The sequence below is a fragment of the Papilio machaon genome, chromosome 11, assembly GCF_912999745.1.
Source record: "Papilio machaon chromosome 11, ilPapMach1.1, whole genome shotgun sequence".
Taxonomy (NCBI): Eukaryota; Metazoa; Arthropoda; class Insecta; order Lepidoptera; family Papilionidae; genus Papilio; species Papilio machaon.
Window position 1 is genome coordinate 8,294,684 of NC_059996.1, and position 22,974 is coordinate 8,317,657.

General features: G+C 34.2%; 4 protein-coding genes across 5 annotated transcripts; 2 read left to right on the forward strand and 2 right to left on the reverse strand.

Annotated features, from left to right (window-relative positions):
* Positions 1–75: 75 nt before the first annotated feature.
* On the reverse strand, positions 76–1,860 carry LOC106709678 (tubulin alpha-1 chain-like). The gene is made up of 5 exons (XM_014501527.2): positions 1,771–1,860; positions 1,485–1,695; positions 949–1,421; positions 521–877; positions 76–333 (listed from the first exon to the last, which is right to left on the reverse strand). The coding sequence occupies exons 1-5, from the start codon at positions 1,777–1,779 to the stop codon at positions 76–78; spliced, it is 1,308 nt and encodes a 435-aa protein (XP_014357013.2). The 5' UTR covers positions 1,780–1,860.
* Positions 1,861–2,208: 348 nt separating this feature from the next.
* LOC106709727 (3-oxoacyl-[acyl-carrier-protein] reductase FabG) lies at positions 2,209–3,230 on the forward strand. The gene has a single exon (XM_014501580.2). The coding sequence runs from the start codon at positions 2,322–2,324 to the stop codon at positions 3,084–3,086; it is 765 nt and encodes a 254-aa protein (XP_014357066.1). The 5' UTR covers positions 2,209–2,321; the 3' UTR covers positions 3,087–3,230.
* Positions 3,231–3,933: 703 nt separating this feature from the next.
* LOC106709730 (circadian clock-controlled protein daywake) lies at positions 3,934–9,896 on the reverse strand. 2 transcript variants are annotated; one of them, XM_014501583.2, is made up of 6 exons: positions 9,812–9,896; positions 6,049–6,277; positions 5,833–5,963; positions 5,415–5,552; positions 4,992–5,146; positions 3,934–4,211 (listed from the first exon to the last, which is right to left on the reverse strand). In XM_014501583.2, exons 1-5 carry the CDS (start codon positions 9,876–9,878, stop codon positions 4,995–4,997), a joined length of 717 nt encoding a protein of 238 aa, XP_014357069.2. In that variant the 5' UTR covers positions 9,879–9,896; the 3' UTR covers positions 3,934–4,211; positions 4,992–4,994. The 2 variants fall into 2 exon arrangements, with proteins under 2 accessions (XP_014357069.2, XP_014357070.2); XM_014501584.2 differs by lacking the exon at positions 9,812–9,896 and adding an exon at positions 6,775–6,823.
* Positions 5,104–19,815, forward strand: LOC106709732 (protein takeout). Its single transcript, XM_014501587.2, has 5 exons — positions 5,104–5,164; positions 18,248–18,467; positions 18,816–18,940; positions 19,247–19,399; positions 19,661–19,815. Exons 1-5 carry the CDS (start codon positions 5,104–5,106, stop codon positions 19,810–19,812), a joined length of 711 nt encoding a protein of 236 aa, XP_014357073.1. The 3' UTR covers positions 19,813–19,815.
* The last annotated feature ends 3,159 nt before the right edge of the window (positions 19,816–22,974 follow it).

Below are 22,974 nucleotides of genomic sequence, written 5' to 3' on the forward strand. Positions count from 1 at the left end.
ATGAAGATTTATTTGTGTTTTTACTTAACTACATTTGTAAATTTATAAAAGAAATAAATATGTAAATCACGAGGCTTATGTTTCCATTTCCTTATAATCATTAGACAATGCTCTTATGTTTCTATATGCGCTAGTGAATTCCCCTTCTTCCATACCCTCTCCAACATAGTGGTGAACAAAAGCTCTTTTAGCGTACATTAGATGAAACTTTTTGCACAACCGCTCCCACGCAACGCGTATTGCCGAAGAGTTAGATACCATTACAACAGCTCTTTGCAAGGCGCCCAAATCTCCTCCGGGTACCGTTAGTGGGGGTTGATAGTTTACACCAATCTAAAAGTGATAAAAAAATAAACTATGCTTCCAGTTATAAGCAAATACGGTAATGTTTGATTGGTAGCATCTTCGTATTAAACAAATTTAGAAAATTCTCTTACCGAGAATACTGACAATAGCCTTTATCGTTATGAGAAAACATGTTTATTTGTAATAAAAACTAGTACTGTGGGTAAGCTTATACCTTGAATCCTGTAGGTGACCATGAAACAAACTTTATAGTTCTAGTACTTTTTATTTGATTAATGGCCGCGTTTATATCATTTTGATTAATATCACCCCTGAAGAGCAAGCAACAAGACATGTAATTTCCTTGCCGTGGGTCGCATTTAACCATTTGATTGGCTGGTTCGAAACAAGACATTATGAGTTGACTCGTTGAATTGGCTTCGTGCATAGCTCGAGACGCAGACAAGAATGGTGCAAATGTAATTAGAGGGAAGTGTATCCGCGGATAAGGTATTAAATTTGTCCGAAATTCCACCAACTCCACATTTAAGGAACCTTCAAATCTCATAGAAGCTGTCATACACGATACCACCTAAAATAAACATCGTGATTTGCATTAAACTAATATGATATCGTATCAAATAAATTTATTGACCCACTCACCTGTGCAATGAGCCTATTTAAGTTTGTATATGTAGGTCTTGGTACATCTAGAGATCTTGCTAAAATATCATATAAGGCTTCGTTATCAAAAATGAAACAAACGTCTTCTGTGTCCATGCACGCGTGCGATGTGAGGACAGCGTTATATGGTTCAACTATGATCGGCGAAATCCTTGGAGCCGGATAAACGGCATATTCTACTTTTGTTAATTTTCCGTAATCTCTTACTAATCCCTCTAATAACAGAGCGGTGAACCCTGAGCCAGTGCCTCCTCCAAATGATCGAAATATAATAAAGCCTTGAAGAGAATTACAATCTTCAGCTGCAATTCTGATGCGATTTAAGGCCAAATCGATCATTTCCCTGCCGATACTAAAATATCCACGTGCAAAGTTACTCGCCGCATCTTCTTTAGCAGTGAGTAGAGATGTTGGATTAAATAGCTGTCTGTATGTTCCAGTTCTAATTTCGTCTACAAAAAAAAATTGATGATTAGTTTCAAGAACATGGATCAAAAATGTATTTATTAACTTACCGATGGGAGTTGGTTCCAAGTCGATCATGACAACTCTTGGGATAAGTTTACCGGCTCCAATTTCATTAAAAAATGAACCGTAGCTAGCTTGGTCATCTGCATAAGCTAAAAATCCATCAGGTCGTATGCCGTGCTCCAGGCAATACAGTTCCCAACAAGCGTTTGCTATTTGTACACCAGCCTGGCCAATATGTATGTGAATCACTTCTTTCTGTAAACAAATTACTATAATGGGGAGAGTGTTTCTTACTTATAATTAGCAGAATAATTACAGTTCTGTTGTTACTTTTGACATTTTCTTAAAACTGATACCAAAATTTTGAATGTATTGCCGAAATATTTACTGTTTATTATTGTTTACATTTTGTAATTTTGATTAAGTTGACGATCGTATGAGACAAGTGCGTGACATGTTTCTGTCTTTTGTGTTGATATATGTGACAAACAAAGGAATTTACAAGAAAGGCCATTTTTTAGCTTTAAAAGGCGTATATGGTGTACGTTCACACACCTAGAAAAAAATAAGATTACTTTAAGAGAAGAAGATAAACAATTAAAACGTCCTCACATTTTTCATTAATCATTTTATTTATTCACATTTGCGTAGGAAAGAATGCTGAAAGTCTGAAAAGTATTTGGGCCAAATTTAGGCGTAAATTCTTAATCTGAGGGCGTAAAAAATAAGTTGTCAACATAAAGTAAGCAGTCTGTGTTTCAGTGTCACTGTCAAATGTAACGGATCAAGAATCGAGAACAAACAAGCTGATAAGTTGTTCTATAAATAGTTTTGATAAGACATTTGGATTATTTTGTGAAGGGTTTTCTCTAAAAGTTAAGATGAATTTTGCTGGAAAAGTTGTAATCGTTACTGGCGCCAGTTCTGGCATTGGCGCAGCTACGGCAGTATTCTTGTCAAGACTTGGCGCGAAGCTCTCACTGACCGGTAGAAATGTCGAGAACCTCAAGAAAGTGAACAGCGATTGCGAAAAATCCACACCCACGTTTGTAGTTCCTGCCGATTTGAATAAAGAAAGCGATATAGAGAAAATTGTCAAGAGTACTGTAGATCATTACGGACAAATTGATGTATTGGTGAACAACGCCGGTATTATTGAAACTGGTACCATAGAGACGACAAGTCTCGCACAATACGATCGTCTAATGAACACTAATGTACGCTCGATTTACTACTTGACAATGCTAGCAGTTCCACACTTGATAAAATCCAAAGGTAATATTGTAAATGTATCTAGTGTGAATGGCATTAGATCATTTCCTGGAGTGTTAGCATACAATATATCTAAAGCCTCAGTAGATCAGTTCACACGCTGTGTTGCTTTGGAACTGGCACCAAAGGGTGTTAGAGTGAACTGTGTCAACCCAGGAGTCATTTTGACAGAGTTACAAAAACGTGGGGGTTTGACCGAGGAACAATATGCAGCCTTTTTGGAGCGCACAAAGGATACCCATGCATTAGGACGTCCAGGGAAGCCAGAAGAAGTTGCTGCTACAATTGCTTTCCTTGCAAGTGACTTGGCATCCAATATCACTGGAGCCAGCTTGCCAGTGGATGGTGGCCGCCATGCAATGTGCCCCCGATAGGACTTATGACTTAACTGAAGAATATGTTTCACAAACAATATACAACTATTTTGAGCAATTTGATTGTACTTAGCATTTAAGAATAACTGGGGATTTTTATATACTGCCATATACATTTTGTTATTTTTTTTTGAAAATAAAAAGCATACATTGTTACTATTCTCTTTTAATTTTTGCTGACTTCTTGTCACTATGTTCTTCACACATCCTTTTCGGTTTTTTGGGATATGTGCTGGGGCAATATTTATTGCCTTAAGTATGTTAACACATTCTAGTAATTTATTTTAAATCAGAACAAAGATTGATGACTGAACTGAGATGCACTTTATAGTTGACTTATCTTAATAAACATCTTTACTGTTCTGGTTAAATCTTGCTTTTGATGCTGACAAACAATGCATATTTATGTATCTTATGTATAAAATGAAAAAGAAATTTCAATTAAAATTCTTTTTATTCCAATTACAACTTAACTATAATTATCACAAAATTCTAAACAGTATTATCACTTTCACCTAACTATTTATATCTTACACCCATGCCAAATATTTTAAATCTTTTTAAAAATTAAAGAAAAAAACATGATGTGATGCAACTAGTTTTGTTAGTTGTTATCTGGGGTAGGCATAATTCTGGGAGTTTTGCGTTTTGTAGAACTTGAAAAAAAAAGCTCAAATAAATTAACAACAGTTGGCAAAGAAACTATGAGGTATTTCAAACAAAACACTTGAATATAATATTTTTACAAGACTCATAAAGACAACTTTCTGAAATGAATGAATATTTACGAAAGAGCACGAAATCGAGTTTTAATTTGAGCAACGATTTTATTAATTGCAGTTTGCCCTTGCAAATGTGCACATGTTATGTTGCAAATTTGAAATTGCATAATGCATGTGGTTTGCAATTTTATATTGAATCTTGTAATATAATCTATGGGCTTAGGGTTGTCAGCTACGATTTTGTCTATGGTTCAAGGTAAAAGCAACTGGTTGGCGGGAACGGCGGCAAAGAGTTTTTTGGCTTCGTTCACGCAGGCGGCGATGATGTTTTGGAATGCGACCGGTGCGATGTCTCGGATGACGGGCTCCCAGTTTGCGTTGATCACATTTCCGATAGTGTTTGCTGGAAAAAAAAATATTTTCCTCATCGTCTATATTTAATAATATATTATTTAACACGCACCACGCCACTGACTCACCCTGAGAGTTTTCTTTCGTGAGTAGTGGATTTGAACTTATTATATGACCATGCTAAGAATTAAAATAAATTATGTTGTTGTTAGGTTTAATAACATAGGTATGGTAAGTATGTGATCATAATGTTCTGCATGAAAATGAGCGTACGTGAAAATACCATTAGAAATAGCGTCTATCTATAGTAATACATACTAATTTAAAGAGTAAAGAGGAAAGATTTTTATTATTGTGTATGAAACGAATAAACTCAACAACTACTGAATCGATTTCATAAATTCTTTTGCCATTAGAAAGCTACATCACTGAATGACATAGGCTATATTTATTAATAGTTTTTTTTTTAATTTGTGGGGACAAAGTCGTCGGCAAAAGCTATTGTTGAATAAATTCATAAAGAAACAAAAGTAACAACTTGAGAATAATAGAATTATTTTTAGAGCCTCCTGTATTTATCAGCAGAAAATTATTTATAAAGATTATAACTAGATGTATCTGCCAAAAAGCCATAAGAGGTAAAAAATGTGAGGAATAAAGACAAGTCTCCTAAGAAAAGATGATGCAGAAAAATGAACTACAAAACCAGCTGACAGAATGGTGAGAAAGATCTCGAATACAACTACGATGTTAATCAAATGTTCTAGAAGGTAACGAATGGAGCGATCCTTCATGCACTGATGACTTTGAGCGTTGAGCAAACATCCCGAACCATTCAGAGAAGTACTAGCTCCGAAGCGGGGACGCCTGCGAACAGTTTCTTGACCTCCTCCACGCAGTTCCTTATAATCTCCTTGATCGCCGGCGGCGCGATCTCTGACATTATGATACTCCAGTTTTCGTTCACGAATCTAAGAGTCGTGTCCGCTGAAATAGACTTCGTATGTAAGTAGTTGTGTTGTATGTTTGTTATGTATTGTAAAACAATTGTTTTTTGACAGAATATAGACCTAAGTCAGCTCATCTTGTTTAAAACTTTGAAAATATTTTGTCCTTGAACAATTCCAAACTAGTGTATAGTTAGGATTTGATTAAGTTTTGAAATAAGTAGATATTCCTGATTTAATATAAATTATAAGATTAGTTCTTAGCCTAAATCTAAGGTTCACGAGTATACGTGATGAAGTTTTCTTACCCAGCTCCTTATTCCCACCGAAGAGGTTGGTGAACTTGAACTGTGCGCGGTCCATCTTGTAGCTGTCTTTGTATCCGGAGACCACCCAGTGACCGTCAGTTGTCGCGTAGTCGTACTTGATTACGATGTTCAGATTGGCTAGAAAGTTTTTTTCCACATAACATAACCATAGTATTGCAAAGATCTAGTTAACCCGAATAAATATCACTAACTTCTAAGAGTAACTATCTAAAATTTGTGTTATTTTATGCCTGGTTTACATTACGTCAATACAGTAGGACAGTAGGGCTCAAAATCAGAGCTGGCATACAACTGGCATAATTTAAACTGGCGCCGGTGAACCAGTGCTAAGCCAGCGCTACTATTTGTACTGGCTTAATGTCAGGTTTAATGTTTCGAAGTTCTAATGTTTACTCACTTATCTTAATCTTGGCTTGTCCGTCTCCCCTGATGGGCAGGATGAGCACCTGGCCATCCATCACGTAGTTGGCCTTCAGCGTCACGTTCGCGGTGAAGTCCAGCACCGCTTTGCCTTTGTCCGTGTTCATTCTGGAAAAGAACATTGTTAGCCATTCATTTATATGTGTATAATTAAAGTGGCTCATCTCAGAATTGATCAAGGTAGACTACTGACTTGTAAGAGTTAACTTTGAAGTCCCTGAGGCCAGTAACAACGGTATCACTGAAGGTAAGCTTGAGTGCTGGGTTGTCGACCACTACGGTTCCCAGCTGCACGGGGTCAAGCGGCGCGATGCCTAGCTCCGGGATCCCGTCAGCGAACTTTGGCCCCGCCAACTCTATGGACTTCTCTATGCACTGGTTCAAGTTTGGATCGCTGATCGAACAAGGCTTGATGAAGGGTGCTGGAAAGAAAATATTGGTAAGGAAATAAATTATACACGCATGGGCATTAAAATTAGATCACACATAGCGCTCCTTTGGAATAAAAAAAAAAAGATTTTTCCTACTAGGGTCCCCTATATCTTATCTAGATCATGGGCTGACGAAGGCCGTGGTTCCACGGGTAGTAAGTTGCTATTCCAAACTTTTTTAAACTTTGTCATTTTTGGTGTTTCTAGATTTAGACTTAATTTTGGGATTTGTAAAAATTGCTGTCGCTTGAAAGAACATTTGTTTATTGCATGTGTTGCATAAGATCGTGTGTCCGGCGTCCGTTTCGTCAACGTTATAGTCATTGAACAGTTGTATTTATTCGTTGCAACTGTCTTCCTTTGTACCGCAACGCGGGATGTTGCAGCCTACACATTGAACCATTTACATACTTATATAGCATAGTTTTACTAATATTATTTAATAGTTTTAATAATTTTATTTAAATAGTTTACAGACCAAGACATACACGATATTCTGTAGCATTCGTTAAAACATTCCATAAATTTTACTCGCTTACACGATTTCGTCACTATTGATACTGATCAACAATTTATGTCTTTTTAAAAAGTCTTCTTAACATTATTAACGATTTTGAAATGTAGAAAAAAGTCTCGGTGTGTCAACACTTGTGCAATGTCGCCCTAGTACTGACCGGTGTTGTCACACTCGAAATACCGCCTTAAACTTGATACCGATACGATCGCGTTAATGAACACATAATGGAACACTGACAGTATTTGTATATTCAAGATAAAAAAAAGAAAAATATATATATTCCAGAGAACAATCGCTTTTGATCAATCGCATCAATGCATGGCATTCATTTTCATTAGCGAACATAATTCGCGTAAGCAATTGTGCAGTTCTAAATTCAAAAAAATAATAATATTTATGTCCGCCGGTACAAGGTTACGTTGTTGGATTTTGACGAAGTGTCAAATATGACCACCTATTAAAATGTCCCATCTATAGCCATAATCGATAAGTTAAATTTATAGTGGACTTTAAAACTATTAAGTTATATTGTGCTTATCGCATACAAAGTCACATAACATAGAGTACATTTATTAAGCTAATCTTACAATAAACATCTTAACAACTTGGTATCACGTGAGAAGGGCAGCCACGGCGGTGACATTGAGTCTTCAACCTTTACAACCTTACATAACTAACCTCTATTTCCTTTTAACATACTTGCATAATAAGATTTAAGAGTCCACTAGCTGTCGACCGCGACTCTATCCACGCGGAGTTAAAAAAATCTAATAAGTAGCCGATGTTTTCTTCCAGATTATGTTCTACATTTGCGTTAAATTTCATCCAGATCGGTTGAGCCGTTACGTAGATACCTTGAAACAAACATACATCCATCCATCCATCCATCTAAACTTTCGCATTTAAAATATTATTAAGATTGCTTTAGACTAGATATGATTATGTAAAATATTAATGGAAAATAATAAAGGTCATATTTTTAGCAATTTTAGCGATAAGCATTTCTTAAGTTCATTATTCAGCTTACTGAGAAAGAGCATTTTTATAACGATTACCGAGAACAAGACAGTTTAAGATATTTCTACTCCCTCTTTCCATGATTTTTTCCATTCTCTAATCTTAAAAAGTTATCATATCAGAGAAAGAAGGAAGAATAGAATAATATGAAATGGCCTTCTGTTAGTTAGTTGACGGTCGTTCTTAAGTGCGTTGAGAAAGGTATTTGAAGTATTTGAACATCGGGGATTTTATATGTAACTAGCTTTTACCCGCGACTCCGTCCGCGCGGAATAAAAAATAGAAAATGGAGTAAAAATCATCCTATGTCCGTTTCCTGGTTCTAAGCTACCTGCCCACCAATTTTCAGTCAAATCGATTCAGCCGTTCTTGAGTTATAAATAGTGTAACTAACACGACCTTCTTTTATATATATATATATATACTAGCTTTTTCCCGCGACTCCGTCCGCGCGGAATAAAAAAAAATAATAGAAAACGGGGTAAAAATTATCCTATGTCCTATTCCTGGTTCTAAGCTACCTGCCCACCAATTTTCAGTCAAATCGATTCAGCCGTTCTTGAGTTATAAATGGTGTAACTAACACAACTTTCTTTTATATATATAGAGATATATATATATATATATATATATATATATATAGATATATTATATACTTTTTTGTAATTATTTTACAAGGGACTGCAATTTTTTTCTCACTTATAGAGGTCTTCCAGTTCTCGCTAGTAACGATAGTAGACTAGTAGTAAATGGGCACTAGTAGTAGTGGTATTACGACAGTCCAATTACTGAAGATATTCCGTTAATTTATTGTAAAATTGCTAGAGACTTATAATTGATATTTGGAGCCTTATAGCTATGCTAAGCTTTCGGCTTACAATATCTATGAAATGCCAAATATTCAAGTATTAAAATTAGATATTTGTGCAATTCTGTTCAATATTCCATTACGATGTATGCAAACTTACATCATAATATTTATAACGACAAATACAATCAAAGAGTAAAGTAAATAATGGAGTATGTTCAACATATGTATTATGTGTTCACGTAATGTATGATTTGAAATAAAACTAAAGTATCATTATGTACACGTAACGTATCATCTTTCTTTACGACTGTACTTGACAAATACAAAAACACGTTGTATCATTTGCTAACTTAAACACTGTTCTGTGGGCCTAGTATGAATATTTGTGACAAACACCATCGTTTCGTCACCGACAAAATTTTGATTAAAACTTGTGCAGTGTATCGCTTATAAAGTACATCAAAAATCTTATACTAATTTAGACATAATTGACGATATGACGATACGATGACGATTGTCACAAATATTCGTACTAGGTCCCCTGCACATTGTTTAAGCACATATTTTCGTGAGTATCCACTCCCGAAATACCAGCATAAAACATTTTGTCATCCCTCTCTTTTGTTTTGAAAAAAAAAATGTAGCTGTATTTTTAAACAGGTGATTTGGCTGTGGAAGCTAACGCTTAAATCCAACTTTTATATCCGAAAGTCCCACAAATAGGCAAATTATTTTAACTCATAGATAGCGGAGTGTCAAGTAGACATATTATAATAAAGAAGTGAACGAGTTTTTTTTTTCAATTTAATTATTAATTTAAGGGTAAAAATGACCTTCTAGTCTGGCCGCTGTTATATTTCGATCGAGACAGATAGGCTGTTTAACTATTTAAATTAATAAGTCAAAGAACGGATATCATTTTCGTCTAATAAGTGTGAGTGCCGGAGGATTAATTTTAGTCCTCTTCTTCCTATCCTACAAGAGGAAGTGGATTTGACGGAGTAAGGGACGCGTAAGAAGGGGAAATACCCTGTTCCTATGAGTTTCCGCGAATTCATGTGATTTAGATTTTTATGAAACATTACTTATTTACATTTCATTTAACAACGAATTTCTTTTGATGTATACTTTATATATGCATGCTTAAAGCTTTGCTTGTTTAAAAAAAAAAAAAACTCACGAAGGATTCCCGCCATAACGCCCACCGCAAAATAAACAGCCGCCAAAATGTACACTGACACACCCATTGTTAATTTAAAAGTTATATAAATTAATAATTAACTTAAAGCCAACTTATACGACTCTGTATTCTACACTGCGCTGTGTTTTTACCGCGCCTGTCTTTTATATCTTACGAAAATGTACAAAAAGGTGTAGTACAGTAAGCGGTGCTGAATACGCATGTGAAGTTCACATGCGTGTTCTTGTGTTGACCAGTGTACAAAACAGATACAAGTTTTTGTATGAGTGGAAATTCATACTAAATTTATTTCAATCTTACTTTCTTAACTTCGGAAGGAAAATTGAACTCTGAACACATATTATTATGTCATCCGGGAAATCAGTGCCGATTTTTACGAAGAATTTAATAATAATAATAATAATTCATATAAAATTGTTATTCTAGGGTTAATTAAGGCTTAAAAACTAATGTTAGTAACCACAATAAAAAAATAAAATAAACAATTCGTGACCGGAGTGATTGTAACCGAACATAAACGCGTCTTATTTTTTTGGGTTTTCGGCCCTTTTTTCCACCATATTCTAGGCGTATAACAGTGATAAAATTTAACGTATCGTATCCAAACGATTTTTTTCCAGATGTAGCTAAAGTGTTCCTGTTTTAGACAAGTCTGTTTTACCTATTGAAAATAGCACGAACTTTCCGTAAAACCTACTAATTAGAAAAGATCAAAAAAAATCATTTTATTATTGTGGTTAAGAATCGAAAATTTTACAGCTACACTAGCTGTCGCCCGCGACTCCGTCTGCGCGGAATAAAAAAATAGACGTAATAGAATAACAGAACAGATTATGTTCTACATCTGTGTCAAATTTCATCGAAATCTGTTGAGCCGTTCCGGAGATACAATCAAACAAACATCCATCCATCCAAACATTCGCATTTATGATATTAATTAAGAAGATGGCAATTAATACTATCCGAAATCCTTCAAATCAATGTTAATAAAAATACTTGCTTGTCCATTTTGAAAGCTGTTTCAAACTTTAGTTAGTAACCCATAAAAATATTTAAAAAAGGAGTTTAACAGGTTTAGTGAAACATTTTGCGTGCACTATGACATTTAATATTATTTTTACAGACTCTTGAAGTGATTTTGTCTTCTTCTTTCCTACGTACGTTCACCTAGAATTATATAAAACAGGTTCGGAAACTAATAAATTTAAAAACAGGTTCAGTTGCTGTACGAAAAAAGAAAACATACGTCATAGGTAAATTTTTATACGAAACAAACGTGTTTAAAACACTATAATGTTCTGTTGTATTAAAAAATGTGGTAGCAAGTTAGTTGTCAAACTATTCTGCAAAAAATTGTAAGCATTTCTTAAGAGACATAGCATTTTTTAATTTTTTTTACACTATAGACTCAGGGGAATAAGACGAACCATATGCCACCTCATTCATCAAAATAGGTTCAGTTGTTTGGGCTCTAAGCTGTCGCAATAGAATTTACATACATTAAATTCCACAATATACAAAAAAACATATTTGCATAGACGCGAAAAACATTACTTTTGTAAGTGTGACCGTTGGTTTCTGAGACAAAAATCTCTATATATAAAACATGTCGTTATCCTTCTCACTCTCTCATTACCTTTGACAAAATAGAGATATGTTTAAAACGGCGATTTAACTTTCAGAAACCCACGGTAAGTCGAGTAAAAAAGTGTAATAGCTATGTATATGTATTTCAAATTCTAACATTGTGAAAAATTGTGACAGTAATGACAAAATTACTCTATTCATTAATCTATAATAGCGTAGTTTTATTTTGAATGAATTTTAAAATTGCTAGCATTAGACGCTACGCTATTATGTTCGAATAAAAAACTGTTATAAGAGGACAAGTTTTTGTTGACCAAGGCTTTGTTTGATATAGTATAACATACTTTAAAAGTTGGTATGTCGCATTCTGATAATAGCAAATTTTTAGGGTTCAAAATTATATTTGTGCGACAATTTACCAGATTTTTATCGTTCACCGTTAAACGACAGAAAGTTGTGAAATGAAGTAATCATTTAAATCCCCATGTATACATCCTATAAATCAAAACTAGTGAGATTGGAAAATAACTACATATTCAATTTTACGGCGACATTCATTATAAGAAAATTGTTGAGCGGATTGATGATAAAAATAAGGGGTAGAAGATATCTACAAATCAAGATTTACACATCAAGATCCGTTGAACCTTCAAATAAACATCCATCCATCCAACTAAACATTCGCATTTATAATATTATATTAGAAGAAAGATTATCCTCGTAACTGCTACACTGTATAGGTACATAGAAAAATAAAAGACAAAGAAAACATATTTGACATTAACATTTACAAAAATTATAATTTACTTCTTTTTCTATGTGACATGTTACTAAAAACTATTGAAAATCCTTACAAAAGGCGGGAATTTTTTTAATTTAATAAATCAATGTTCTTGGTTTGTCGAGTTATTCTTAAGAACGATGCAATAACATTTGAAGGTGGTTTATATATCTAGTGTGATTAGATTAGATTTAATTTTGTTATTCTTTAAGCAAACAGCATGAATATAGCTTATATTGCAAGTGAAATTAATTTCATATGCTAATTTCTCTCCATAGGCCACATTCGGCATTAAAAGAGGCACGCCTAAGAGGCAATATTAACATGTATTTCTCTAAACATTAATGCAGAACCCAATGTTCGATAAATAATTGACAAATTTACTTCATTTAATGAGACTATAATTAAAGACACCGTTTATTTCGGCAATACAATGGAATTGCAGGTCCAATTAATTTGGTCTTTGAGGTAGTTGAAATGTCAGTTTGCGCGGGAAGTCGCACAGATTTTCTTCAACGGCGGAAGTAGTGGCAATTATTTTATTACGAAGTACATCGAATTAACATAACAGATTTTTTCATACTAAAAAATAGGAAAAAAATTGTCGCTTCTCGAATTCATAAAATAGCTCATAATTACGGTCTCACTTATTAACATTCTTTTATATATTTTTTACGTAATTAACAAAAAAAATTTAAAGCTGTTATGTATACAGGACACGAATAATTATAGAATATTTAAATGATTTGTGTAGTCAAACAATTTCAACGCACAGGTCAATGCAGTTTAAATTCCAACAATAATTGACTGGATTGACTGAGGCTGCGCGAAATAAACCGGTTACTTCGGCAAGGTTAATGATGACAATAACTTCACCATGGTTGTCAAGATGATGGTGAAGACAGGATGATAATTTTTATTATTACTGGTCAGTCAATAATTAGACCGACAGATGGCGCTAACAAAACAAGCGCAAGGGTCATAATATATTTTATGTTAATTAGATTATTTATGAAAATATAATTATTTAATTATGTAATATTTTTGACGTAATAACTGACCACCGAGAATACCTACACCTTATCAAGTAAAAGGACAATAAAAAGAAAAACGACAGATTTAGGCGCGAAGTGGAATGCAAGATAGTAACAATATAAGAACAAAATTGTATGTGCTCTTGTAATTTACTGTAAATAGTGTTTATAACAAAGAAATAAAGATTACTAAAACAGATGGTACTAGTTTACATTTATCCAATTTAACTTGGTCATGCCGGCCAAGGTCCGGTACATTGTATTATTTCCTAAACCATACCATTAAATACATTTTTGTCGATGAAATTATTTCCATATACAAAATAATACACATTAAACAATATATTTGTCATTTTGAAAGGTAAAAAAAAAACAATCTGTACAAGCAAATATATGACTAAATAAATATTTTTCAAAGATTAAGTACTGGGTATAATGACGCATTCATCAATTTAATGAAATGTCACATGAAGTTATTAATTTTAAACATGGACTATGGTTACTCCGTGAATTGAAAATTAAGTTAACACCTTTTTATAATGGATATATTGATTTGAGGTATTATGGTTTCGCAGCATTGCATTTCCGTATGTGTGGAAATCGATAATCTATATATATAAAAGAAAGTCGTGTTAGTTACACTATTTATAACTCAAGATCGGTCGAACTGATTTAGCTGAAAATTGATGGGGAGGTAGCTTAGAACTAGGAGACGGACATAGGAACTTTTTTATCTTGTGTGCGTTTTTTTATTCCGCGCGGACGGAGTCGCGGGTAAAAGCTAGTCTAATATATAAAATTCTCGTGTCGCGGTGTTTGTGGTTAAACTCCTCCGAAACGGCTTGACCGATTCTCATGAAATTTTGTGAGCATATTCAGTAGGTCTGAGAATCGGCCAACATCTATTTTTCATACCGCTATTAAGTTTTTTTTTTAACTGCGCGCGGACGGAGTCGCGGGCGACAGCTAGTATTTAAATAAAAAAGGCGTCTGTTGGGACAGGACTTGTACAATGTCAACATTTATCATTAATTTTGCATAATGATTATAAATTAACAGATATTAACATGACTGTGTTACCGTAATGTCAATATTTTTTGCTTATTGACCAGATGTCATCGAATAATTGACATCTGGAGCATTTTAAAGAAATTTAATAGTTTATTGGATATCAACGAGTATGGACATACTTATGACATTTAAACCTTGTAACTTCGTGTCTTATTTTACGTAAAAATCAATAACTGATAAGTATTTGCGTCAATCATCAATTTTGGACAAAAGAAAATTGTAAAGACATTCATGATTTTTTTAAGCAAGTTTGCAGTAAAAGTTCATTACACTTGAGCGTTGTGTCAACTTCATTTGACCTTTTCCGAAGAAAACAAAGAAATACGCAGAGGAATGAAATATAATAAAATGTTTCTCGTCTAAGTTTAAGGCTAAAATACTGCAATTCTTAAGGACAATTTGAGGTCGCTGGCTTTGTTTTTAAATTTTTAGCTATATAACGTCGATAACATTTATAGTTAACTAAAATATTCCATTAATATTTTATAGATTTGTGATATATGGCCCACGATAGCATGATTTTTCCTAACTTTTCTAAATTACCGTGTCTATTATGACAGTCTGTATCATTACCACAAGAAACAAAGCGACTTTTGAAATATAATAGCAATGTAAAACAGTTCTGAATCGATGCTCTTTAAAACAAAAAGGTACATTGTTAAAGAGTATAATATCACACGGTACAAATCCATATCTTATCCATATTATATATCTTCCAAATACGAATGTTTAGATGGATAGAACATAGTCTGTAAGAACACATAGACTACATTATAAGTATTGTTTTAACGATGTCTAATAGGGCGACTGCTAATATATTATACGCCTACATTTATTATTTTTTCAAACTGTTATTTTGCTCCTCAATCATATTTCACGCGTCGTCGACCTTGTAATTGTAATCTCAATTTTTCTTAATTAAAACAGAGATTATTTCGTACACGTTGGTAGGAACATTCCTAAATTACTCATTCATTAGGGTGACAGATCAAACAAGTGTAACTTAACAATAGCTTTCCACTGTTGAAACATAACATTGATACCTTTTATTTTTAATAAGGCGAGAGGTATAGAGATGTGTTTTGACACCTTATGAGAATGTCATGCTATGTTTTGCGGTGAGACATGACCTTTTAGCACTTTCAGAACAATGGGACCGTTATTTTGATAGATTTTAACGTAAATATATGTTTTTTTACTTATTTCAAATAAGTTGATGGAAAAACCACAGTCCGATTGTTCAAAGTGATTGAAACTATGACAAATACAACGTTTTGTGAATCACCACTAGAATCTAATTTCATATTACCAATTGGGAACTTCGTAAGATTATGTGTAGCAAGAATTATTGGTAATTGACGAAAATCTAATTTGAAAATGCCATATACCTACTTAGATATATAGATAGCTAGAAATTTACAATCTTTTCCAAAGCTAAGATGCATGTACTATCGGGGATTCTGTCAATATTCCACTTTAAAAGCGAGAGTCGTTTGAATATTTCGTACGCATGGAGATGATGACGCGGAAAAATTTACTAATAGGACGTGTGTCTGTGTGAAATGTGTCCGTACGAACAGAGTTCGCAACTCACTGCTACCTTATTATTTATTTATCAAAAGGGAAGGATTTTGTAAAGGTAAAAAGAACAAGGTAATTTTTCTACAAGTGGTGTATCGAGAACAGGTCTGACCTTACAACAATATATTATGTATAATATGTTTTGGTACACATATTCCAGCGGTGAAAACCAACGCTTAACTAGTAAATAAAACTAAAAAGCATCATTATCTTTTCTTCCCTCTATCGAATATTATAATGTAATACTGATGTAAAGCGATTTAATGTTACGATGTAATTGCACGCATCATACTCTGATCTATTTAGTTATTCAGAAACAATTACCTCAATAGATATAAACCACAAATTTTCCTATACTCGAAGATAGACTAATTTGTTGTTGCAGAGTTTTTTGATCTAAGCTTCGGTTACGCACTGGCCTTGTACACAACTGGTCTTGGGTACGATGCCCGCCATGTACTAATGTGTTTTTTAATTTTCCAATTTCATAATGTATATTTATCAAATGTTCTAGCAGAAAAAAAGATGACGCAAACTTTTTTTTATATCATAAGTTGTAAAACGAGCAGGTGCCCACTTTGATTCGCCGAAATAGCGAAGAGACCGCTGCCCATAGACATCCGCAATTACAGATACGTTGCCTATACCTTCAAGCAACGCAGGGGACGCACAGGAAGAGGATATTTTCCCTTTCTATGCTTCCTATCGTATGACAAATCAACTTCCTCTTCTCACCTATTCCTTATAAGAAAAGGGTGAGAAGGGATAGGGGACTAAAATTAGGCTTCCAGCATGCACACTTATCATTCCTGACTTGTGGGCGGTCTTCTTATTTCACCGGTCGAGCCGGCCCATTCGAACTATAGATGGTATTGTTTCTGGCGTCCATCACTGTCAATCTGCACATATCTTCGCCGATATTCAAAGATGTAAAAGTCAACTAATCTACACTGGCCCAGCGTAGTTGACTAGAGAGCCTAGTTACACCTAATTTGGCTGTAAATCCGTGGGTTCGAGGCGAGAATTTTTATTGACCTGACGCTGATCACATATTCAAATGAAAGTGTGTACGTCATGAAAAATGTATATTTAATTGAAATCTTTCTTCAATTAAATAAACGTTTACAATCGATTACTGGTGTATTTATAGACATCGATAGGTCTATATATGTAATGTTTCTTTGTTCGTTGTTAGTCTTTGTGTATAGTAGATTGTAACAATGAGGTTGTTGGTGGTAGCTATTGTTGGGTCGTTGTGCGCGGTGGAAGCCAGCCTTGGTAAGCTACCTTTATTAATAGTTGTAGTTCCCGCAATAACAATATTTGTTGGGTGTACGAATGGGCCGGATCGACCGGTGCAATCGACCACACAGAAAACAGGCGTGAAGTGTTCCGCGTTTCGTCTGATGAGTGTGCGTGCCGGAGGCCTAATTTTAGTCCATGTTCCCTTCCTACCCTTTTCTTATAAGGAAATGATGGGAAGGGGAAGTGGTTTTGACGAAGGAGGGGACGCATAGGAAGAGAATATAAGTATCTTCTTTCTCTGCGTCTCCTCCTCTATCAATTAAAGGTAGGCAACGCATCTGTTCAGCGGTCGCTTCGCTATTAAGGCGGATTCAGGTGACCGTTTACTCGTTTGCCACCTCATGATATAAAAAAATGCATGGCTTTGTTTAAGTAATTCATTTTTGTTGTTAATCGTATCGTTCTTAAAGGTCCTAACTAAATATTATCTCTCAGTGTATATAGACATAAAGTTATTTATGTTCTTCCAAAAAGGTAGTGTCAATGCCCCATGAACTTTCCTTGTTTATTCAAAAGGTTGGTGACATGCCGCAGCTACTCGCTGGCGTTTCCTGGTCACCCTTGGCCCTTGAATTTACTACACTATTAATCTTAAGGACAAAAAATTAATATTATATTATACTTACACGAAAATTTCGAGTTATATCATATTTCTTTTATTGGTTAATAAGGAAAATTGAACTAATTCTGAAATATGCAAATAATTGTTTAGATACTTTTTAAGAGAATATTGCAAATAGCTTTTAAAATGTAGTTTTGTATGTTAATTTTACGAGTTTCTTTACTCATCGTGAAATAAATATTAAATTGGTAAATAACTCGCCAAGTTTTACCGACTTTTATAAGAAATGTAAAGTTAGAATTTGTTTGTTTTTAACCGATTCTCAAATGCAGGAGGTTCTAGATTCTTCTGTATATTTTTATACATACATAATTAAATAAACAGTGAAATTCCACTGTGAGACATTCACTACTACACTATTTTGTTCAAGAATATGACAATATTATTACTGTATACAAGTGTTTTGAGGGTGTAAACTAACAATTGTATTGCAGCTCCGTTTATCACGCCATGTTACGCTCGGGACTCGCAGTGCTTGCGGGCGTCGACGCAGCGCGCGGTGCCGGTGGTGGCGGCGGGGCTTCCGGAACTGGGGATGGAGCCCCTGGACCCCATGACCCTGGACGGGATCGTGGCGGACCAGTCCGGCCTGCACATGGAATTTAGGAACACCGTAGTTAAGGGCTTAAGGAACTGCGAGGTGATGAGAGTTAAGTAAGTACACACCTAAAGTTCGGCAGTTAAGTATTTTACGTAGCATAAGGGTACTGTGTTTAGGGATGCCAAAATTCTATAAGGGTAGACCAAGACTTATCGCGAATAAAAGAAGAGGACCGTTTGTTAACGTAAAGTCCTTGGCAGTCGCCAACCGGAGCCCGAATGGGCACCGTTCAAACCCAGAGAATTCGGATCAAAGCAGAAGATGCGGTGGAAGCCCTGTGTTAAGAGTTAGTGTAGTTTTTGTAGAAGATGTTCAGTTCAGAAATCTTTTTAGTGCCATCCAATTGATCTGAATCATATAAAGAGTACATTTAATAATTTCACGTGTGTTTTCATTGTCAGACGTTACTCTCAGCGCACACAACTTGACGTGAAGTGCTCGGTGACGCTGGTGGGCGACTACCAGCTGGGTGGGCTACTACTCATCATGCCAATCGAGGGCCACGGCAGATACAAGATCAAAATACGTAAGTCACACGCTAATAAGTAATCTCACTAAACGATTAGTAATTTTTGAGTTAAATCGTAAAATGCAACAATGAAGTTTTTCTGACATAATGGTGGTTGTCACTAACAGCCCTTTTCCACGCGTACGAGGCTGCTATTTTCCTAGCCGCGATCGTCAGAGTCAGATAATGAAATAGGTCTTTAAAATACCGAAACGAAATGTTCATTCGACTAAATTGGATCATTTATTTGAATATTTAAGTATCTTCTTCAAGCATGTAATAATTTCTCGTGTTCAGATTTATATCCCAGTTGTTATCTCGCAGGTGATATCCTGGTGAAGATGGAGTTCGCGGTAGGCGAGCGCGAGCGGCAAGGCCAGCGCTACTGGACCGTGGAGAACTGGCGGCACTCTTCTGAGGTCCTCACTGGCGCTGAGTTCCGCTTCCAGAACTTGTTTGGCGGCAATACACAGCTGGGTGAGATGGACATTATAACTAGTTTACTCTTTTGTCGGTCTAAAAGGAGAATACGATTTTCGAAGGTATTCAGTGTTTAATTCAGATATTGTGTCATTCAATTTATATATTGCTCTGAAATAACACAAAAGCCATTCAAGACAACATTCACATGTTCTGAAACACACTGTTTTTTTTTTCATTGGGAATGACTAGTCTGTTTTTTTTTATTTTATTAAATGGATCCTTTTTTTTTATATCATATCTTGATCCTTGTTGCAGCTAACGCAGTGTTAGACTACGCGAACAGCAACTGGCGCGACATCTTCGCGGAAGTGTCGCCACCTATCGTGGAGGTGATCGTGTCCAAGATAGTGAGTGAGGTGCGCAAACTGTTCGACGCCGTGCCCATCAGTGACCTCAGCCTCGACTGAAGTGCTCCATGAATCATTGTTTGTTTCCTTTGTGTTCCAAATAAACTGCATTTTAAACTCTAACGCTTTGATGTAGTTGTTTTTTTTTTTCAATAATGTTGACAAAAATATTTGTCATGGAAACTACATTACCGCGTAACACTGTTGGGTTTTTATTAAAAGAGATTATAAGTTAAAAGAGATGATAAGATATTTTATAGCAGGTCAAAAGTGCAAACAAATTTTTACTAATCGAAGAATGGTTAAAAAGATGTACCTAAAAAAAATATAACGATTGTATTCATTGGCCAGTCATGTTGCTAATATTATTTCATGGCATGCATTCTAACCTAATACTTACAAGATTTCTCTTGAAACAGAAATAGAGGTAGGTATATGTAATTTGACAGACAGGACAGACGACCTTGAATCATTGACTTCTTCAATGTCAAAAGCAAGCAAGCATAGAAAATTTATATTACGCCAACAATTAATAAAACTATATACATATTTAATTTTGACCTCGAACGTGATTTTTTACGCGCCTTTTGCAGCTTGATATTATGATCATTATACAAAAAAAAAAAAAAACTTTTTTGTATTTTAAAATATTCAGTCAAATAAAACTCCTAGTAGTTAATATTAAATTCTATAATTTTGTGCTCACTTCCATGGCAAAAACAAGATTGCAGTTAACTGTCAAACCTACCATCATCATTACCTAAGTATCGAAATGATGGCAAGGCTTAGTGGCTCTTGACCCAGCTGACAATCCAACTGTGACATTATAAATACACATTTAGTACCCATTTAACATATTGTACTTGATTTGTGAACACGTAGAATAAAAAAACATAAATCTAGATTCTAAACCAGACTAGACCAAATTGGAAAGAGTTGCTGAACAAAGCCAAACCCCACAAATACTGCAAAACTAGAAAAATAAGAAGTAATACCTAGTTTTATGCTTTCTTGAGTCATTACTTGTAGTGACAATATGCAGATACTTAAAGAAGCGTTATTCAGAAAACTATGCGTCTCATTTTAAGTTAAAAAAATTATTTTTCTTTAAATCTTGGTCAATTTGGCAAATGTAGAAATAACCTTTAAAACATTAAATAGTTTCGTAGTAGCACCTAATTAAATGAATAAGGTGTATTGATTAAAAAAGCGATAACCTCTGGTCTTAATGCTCTGCACTCGGTCAAGAGGTAAGGTCATAGTTTGTCAATGACTTGATCGTAAATTTTAAATTTAAAAAGAAAATAAATACATAAAATAAACGTGGCCAGTAACGTTTAAAAATAAACTAAGACTAGTTAAAAAACAGGCATACTCATGGATTTTACAAGCTTTTTTTTTCACCTGTCTCGATGTTTGTCATCAAATTTTGCAAAATTGAATTTAAATCATTTCGCGGTTATTGATTGAGCTGAAATTTTGCGAAAATGTATAAATCGCGTGACAATGCAGTAATATGATATCATGATGCTGATCTGATGATGGAGGTAGAAGTTGGCCATAGGAGCTTCGCAGTGAAATAACACAACCTTATCGAGTTTGGAATCGTTTTATTCGTCTTGACGATCTTTCTTGTATGAACGAGAATAATAGAAGCTTGTTTTTTATTAGTTTATAAAAATAACTCCGGCAAATTTAAACGATTTAAACTGAGATTAATGATGACTTCATCACATGTTAACACGGAATATAATCGATTAAAAAGCTTGTATGATGTTCCTACGTCATATGGAAACAATTATCCAACTCTTCCGAGCTTCCATTTCCTGGTTGACAGTATCCTTGCAGATGGTACACAATTTTTATACTTTTTTGTGTCGTTCTTTCTTTGTTCTGCAAATGTCTTGTAATGACCAACTCAACAGCTTATCATTTTTCATTTAGCTTATTTCGTTAACACTACTAATCGAGTGTTAAAACATGTAGCTTTTAATATAAAGATAGCAAAAACCTATACCTTTTATAAGTTATCAAAACACAAGAGTTTACGAGCATCACTTAGCAGTACCAATACCACTTGTTTACTATTTCTACTTGTGTATCCGCGAACTCGATTCTTTGAATCCATCTACCACTTTGCTGACGACATCTTTGTTTTCTATCTTTAATGTTAGAACAGTTTAAAATGTAAGTAAGTTAAAAGGTCTTAACAAAGTACCAGTCTACTGTGGGTTACCACAGTCGGAATACTTGTATTGTCGTCATGTTTCAATATGTTATAAAAATATGATTAAAAAAGTAAAGGAGTCTTAAATATATATCATAAATTGTATGTGAGTTTTATAAAAGGTTTTAGACTGACTAGCAAACAACTACCTAGGCTGGTGGAATAAAGGGCTCCGAGCAGAACACAGAACTTGAAAATATTTAACGTTCCAACATAGTTTCAAATCATTTATTTAGACATCACACTCTACATTTCAAGCTGATGATCATAATCAGAAAATAAATAATACTTAAGTATTTTCATTATTTGTTTAAAATATAAATAATACTGAAGTATTTTTATTATTTGTTTAAATATAAAAAATACTGAAGTATTTTATTCTTTGTTTAAAATTGGAAGTCCAACGAACACAACATGTTAATTGCTGTTATTATCGTGTTATAAAATAAAACTCTACTGATGTTAAATTAGTTAGGAATGACGTGGGCATCGTTTTACTATGATTGTTGTCGTGTTATACATATATTATTACTGACTTACCGTAAGTTTCTGAGACCGAAACCCCGTTTAAAACATAATATTATCTCTGTTTTGTCAAATATAATGAGAGGGATGATGATATTTTTAATACAGAGATTTTGATTAGTTAATTAGTTGACCGAAGATTAGTTTGTGATTAAACAAAATAGTCTATTTGATATTTCATAATATATTTTAACCAAAGCAAAGAGTTATAAAAGACTTGTCCGCCATTATGTTATATTACCTAAATTAAAAGTCAAAGAATCTAGTCTATGCTAGTCGTGCTCTATGGTTTTATTATTTCGAATTAATTATAATTAATTATTTAGATACCTTCCTACGATACCACATAATTTTAATTTTATATTTTGTTTCTAATTTTTCAGCACTTTTTGCTAATCCGATTTATTGTTGTTGCTAATAACTATGTTATGTTAATTAAGACTTGTAGATAAATAAATATTGTACTTATA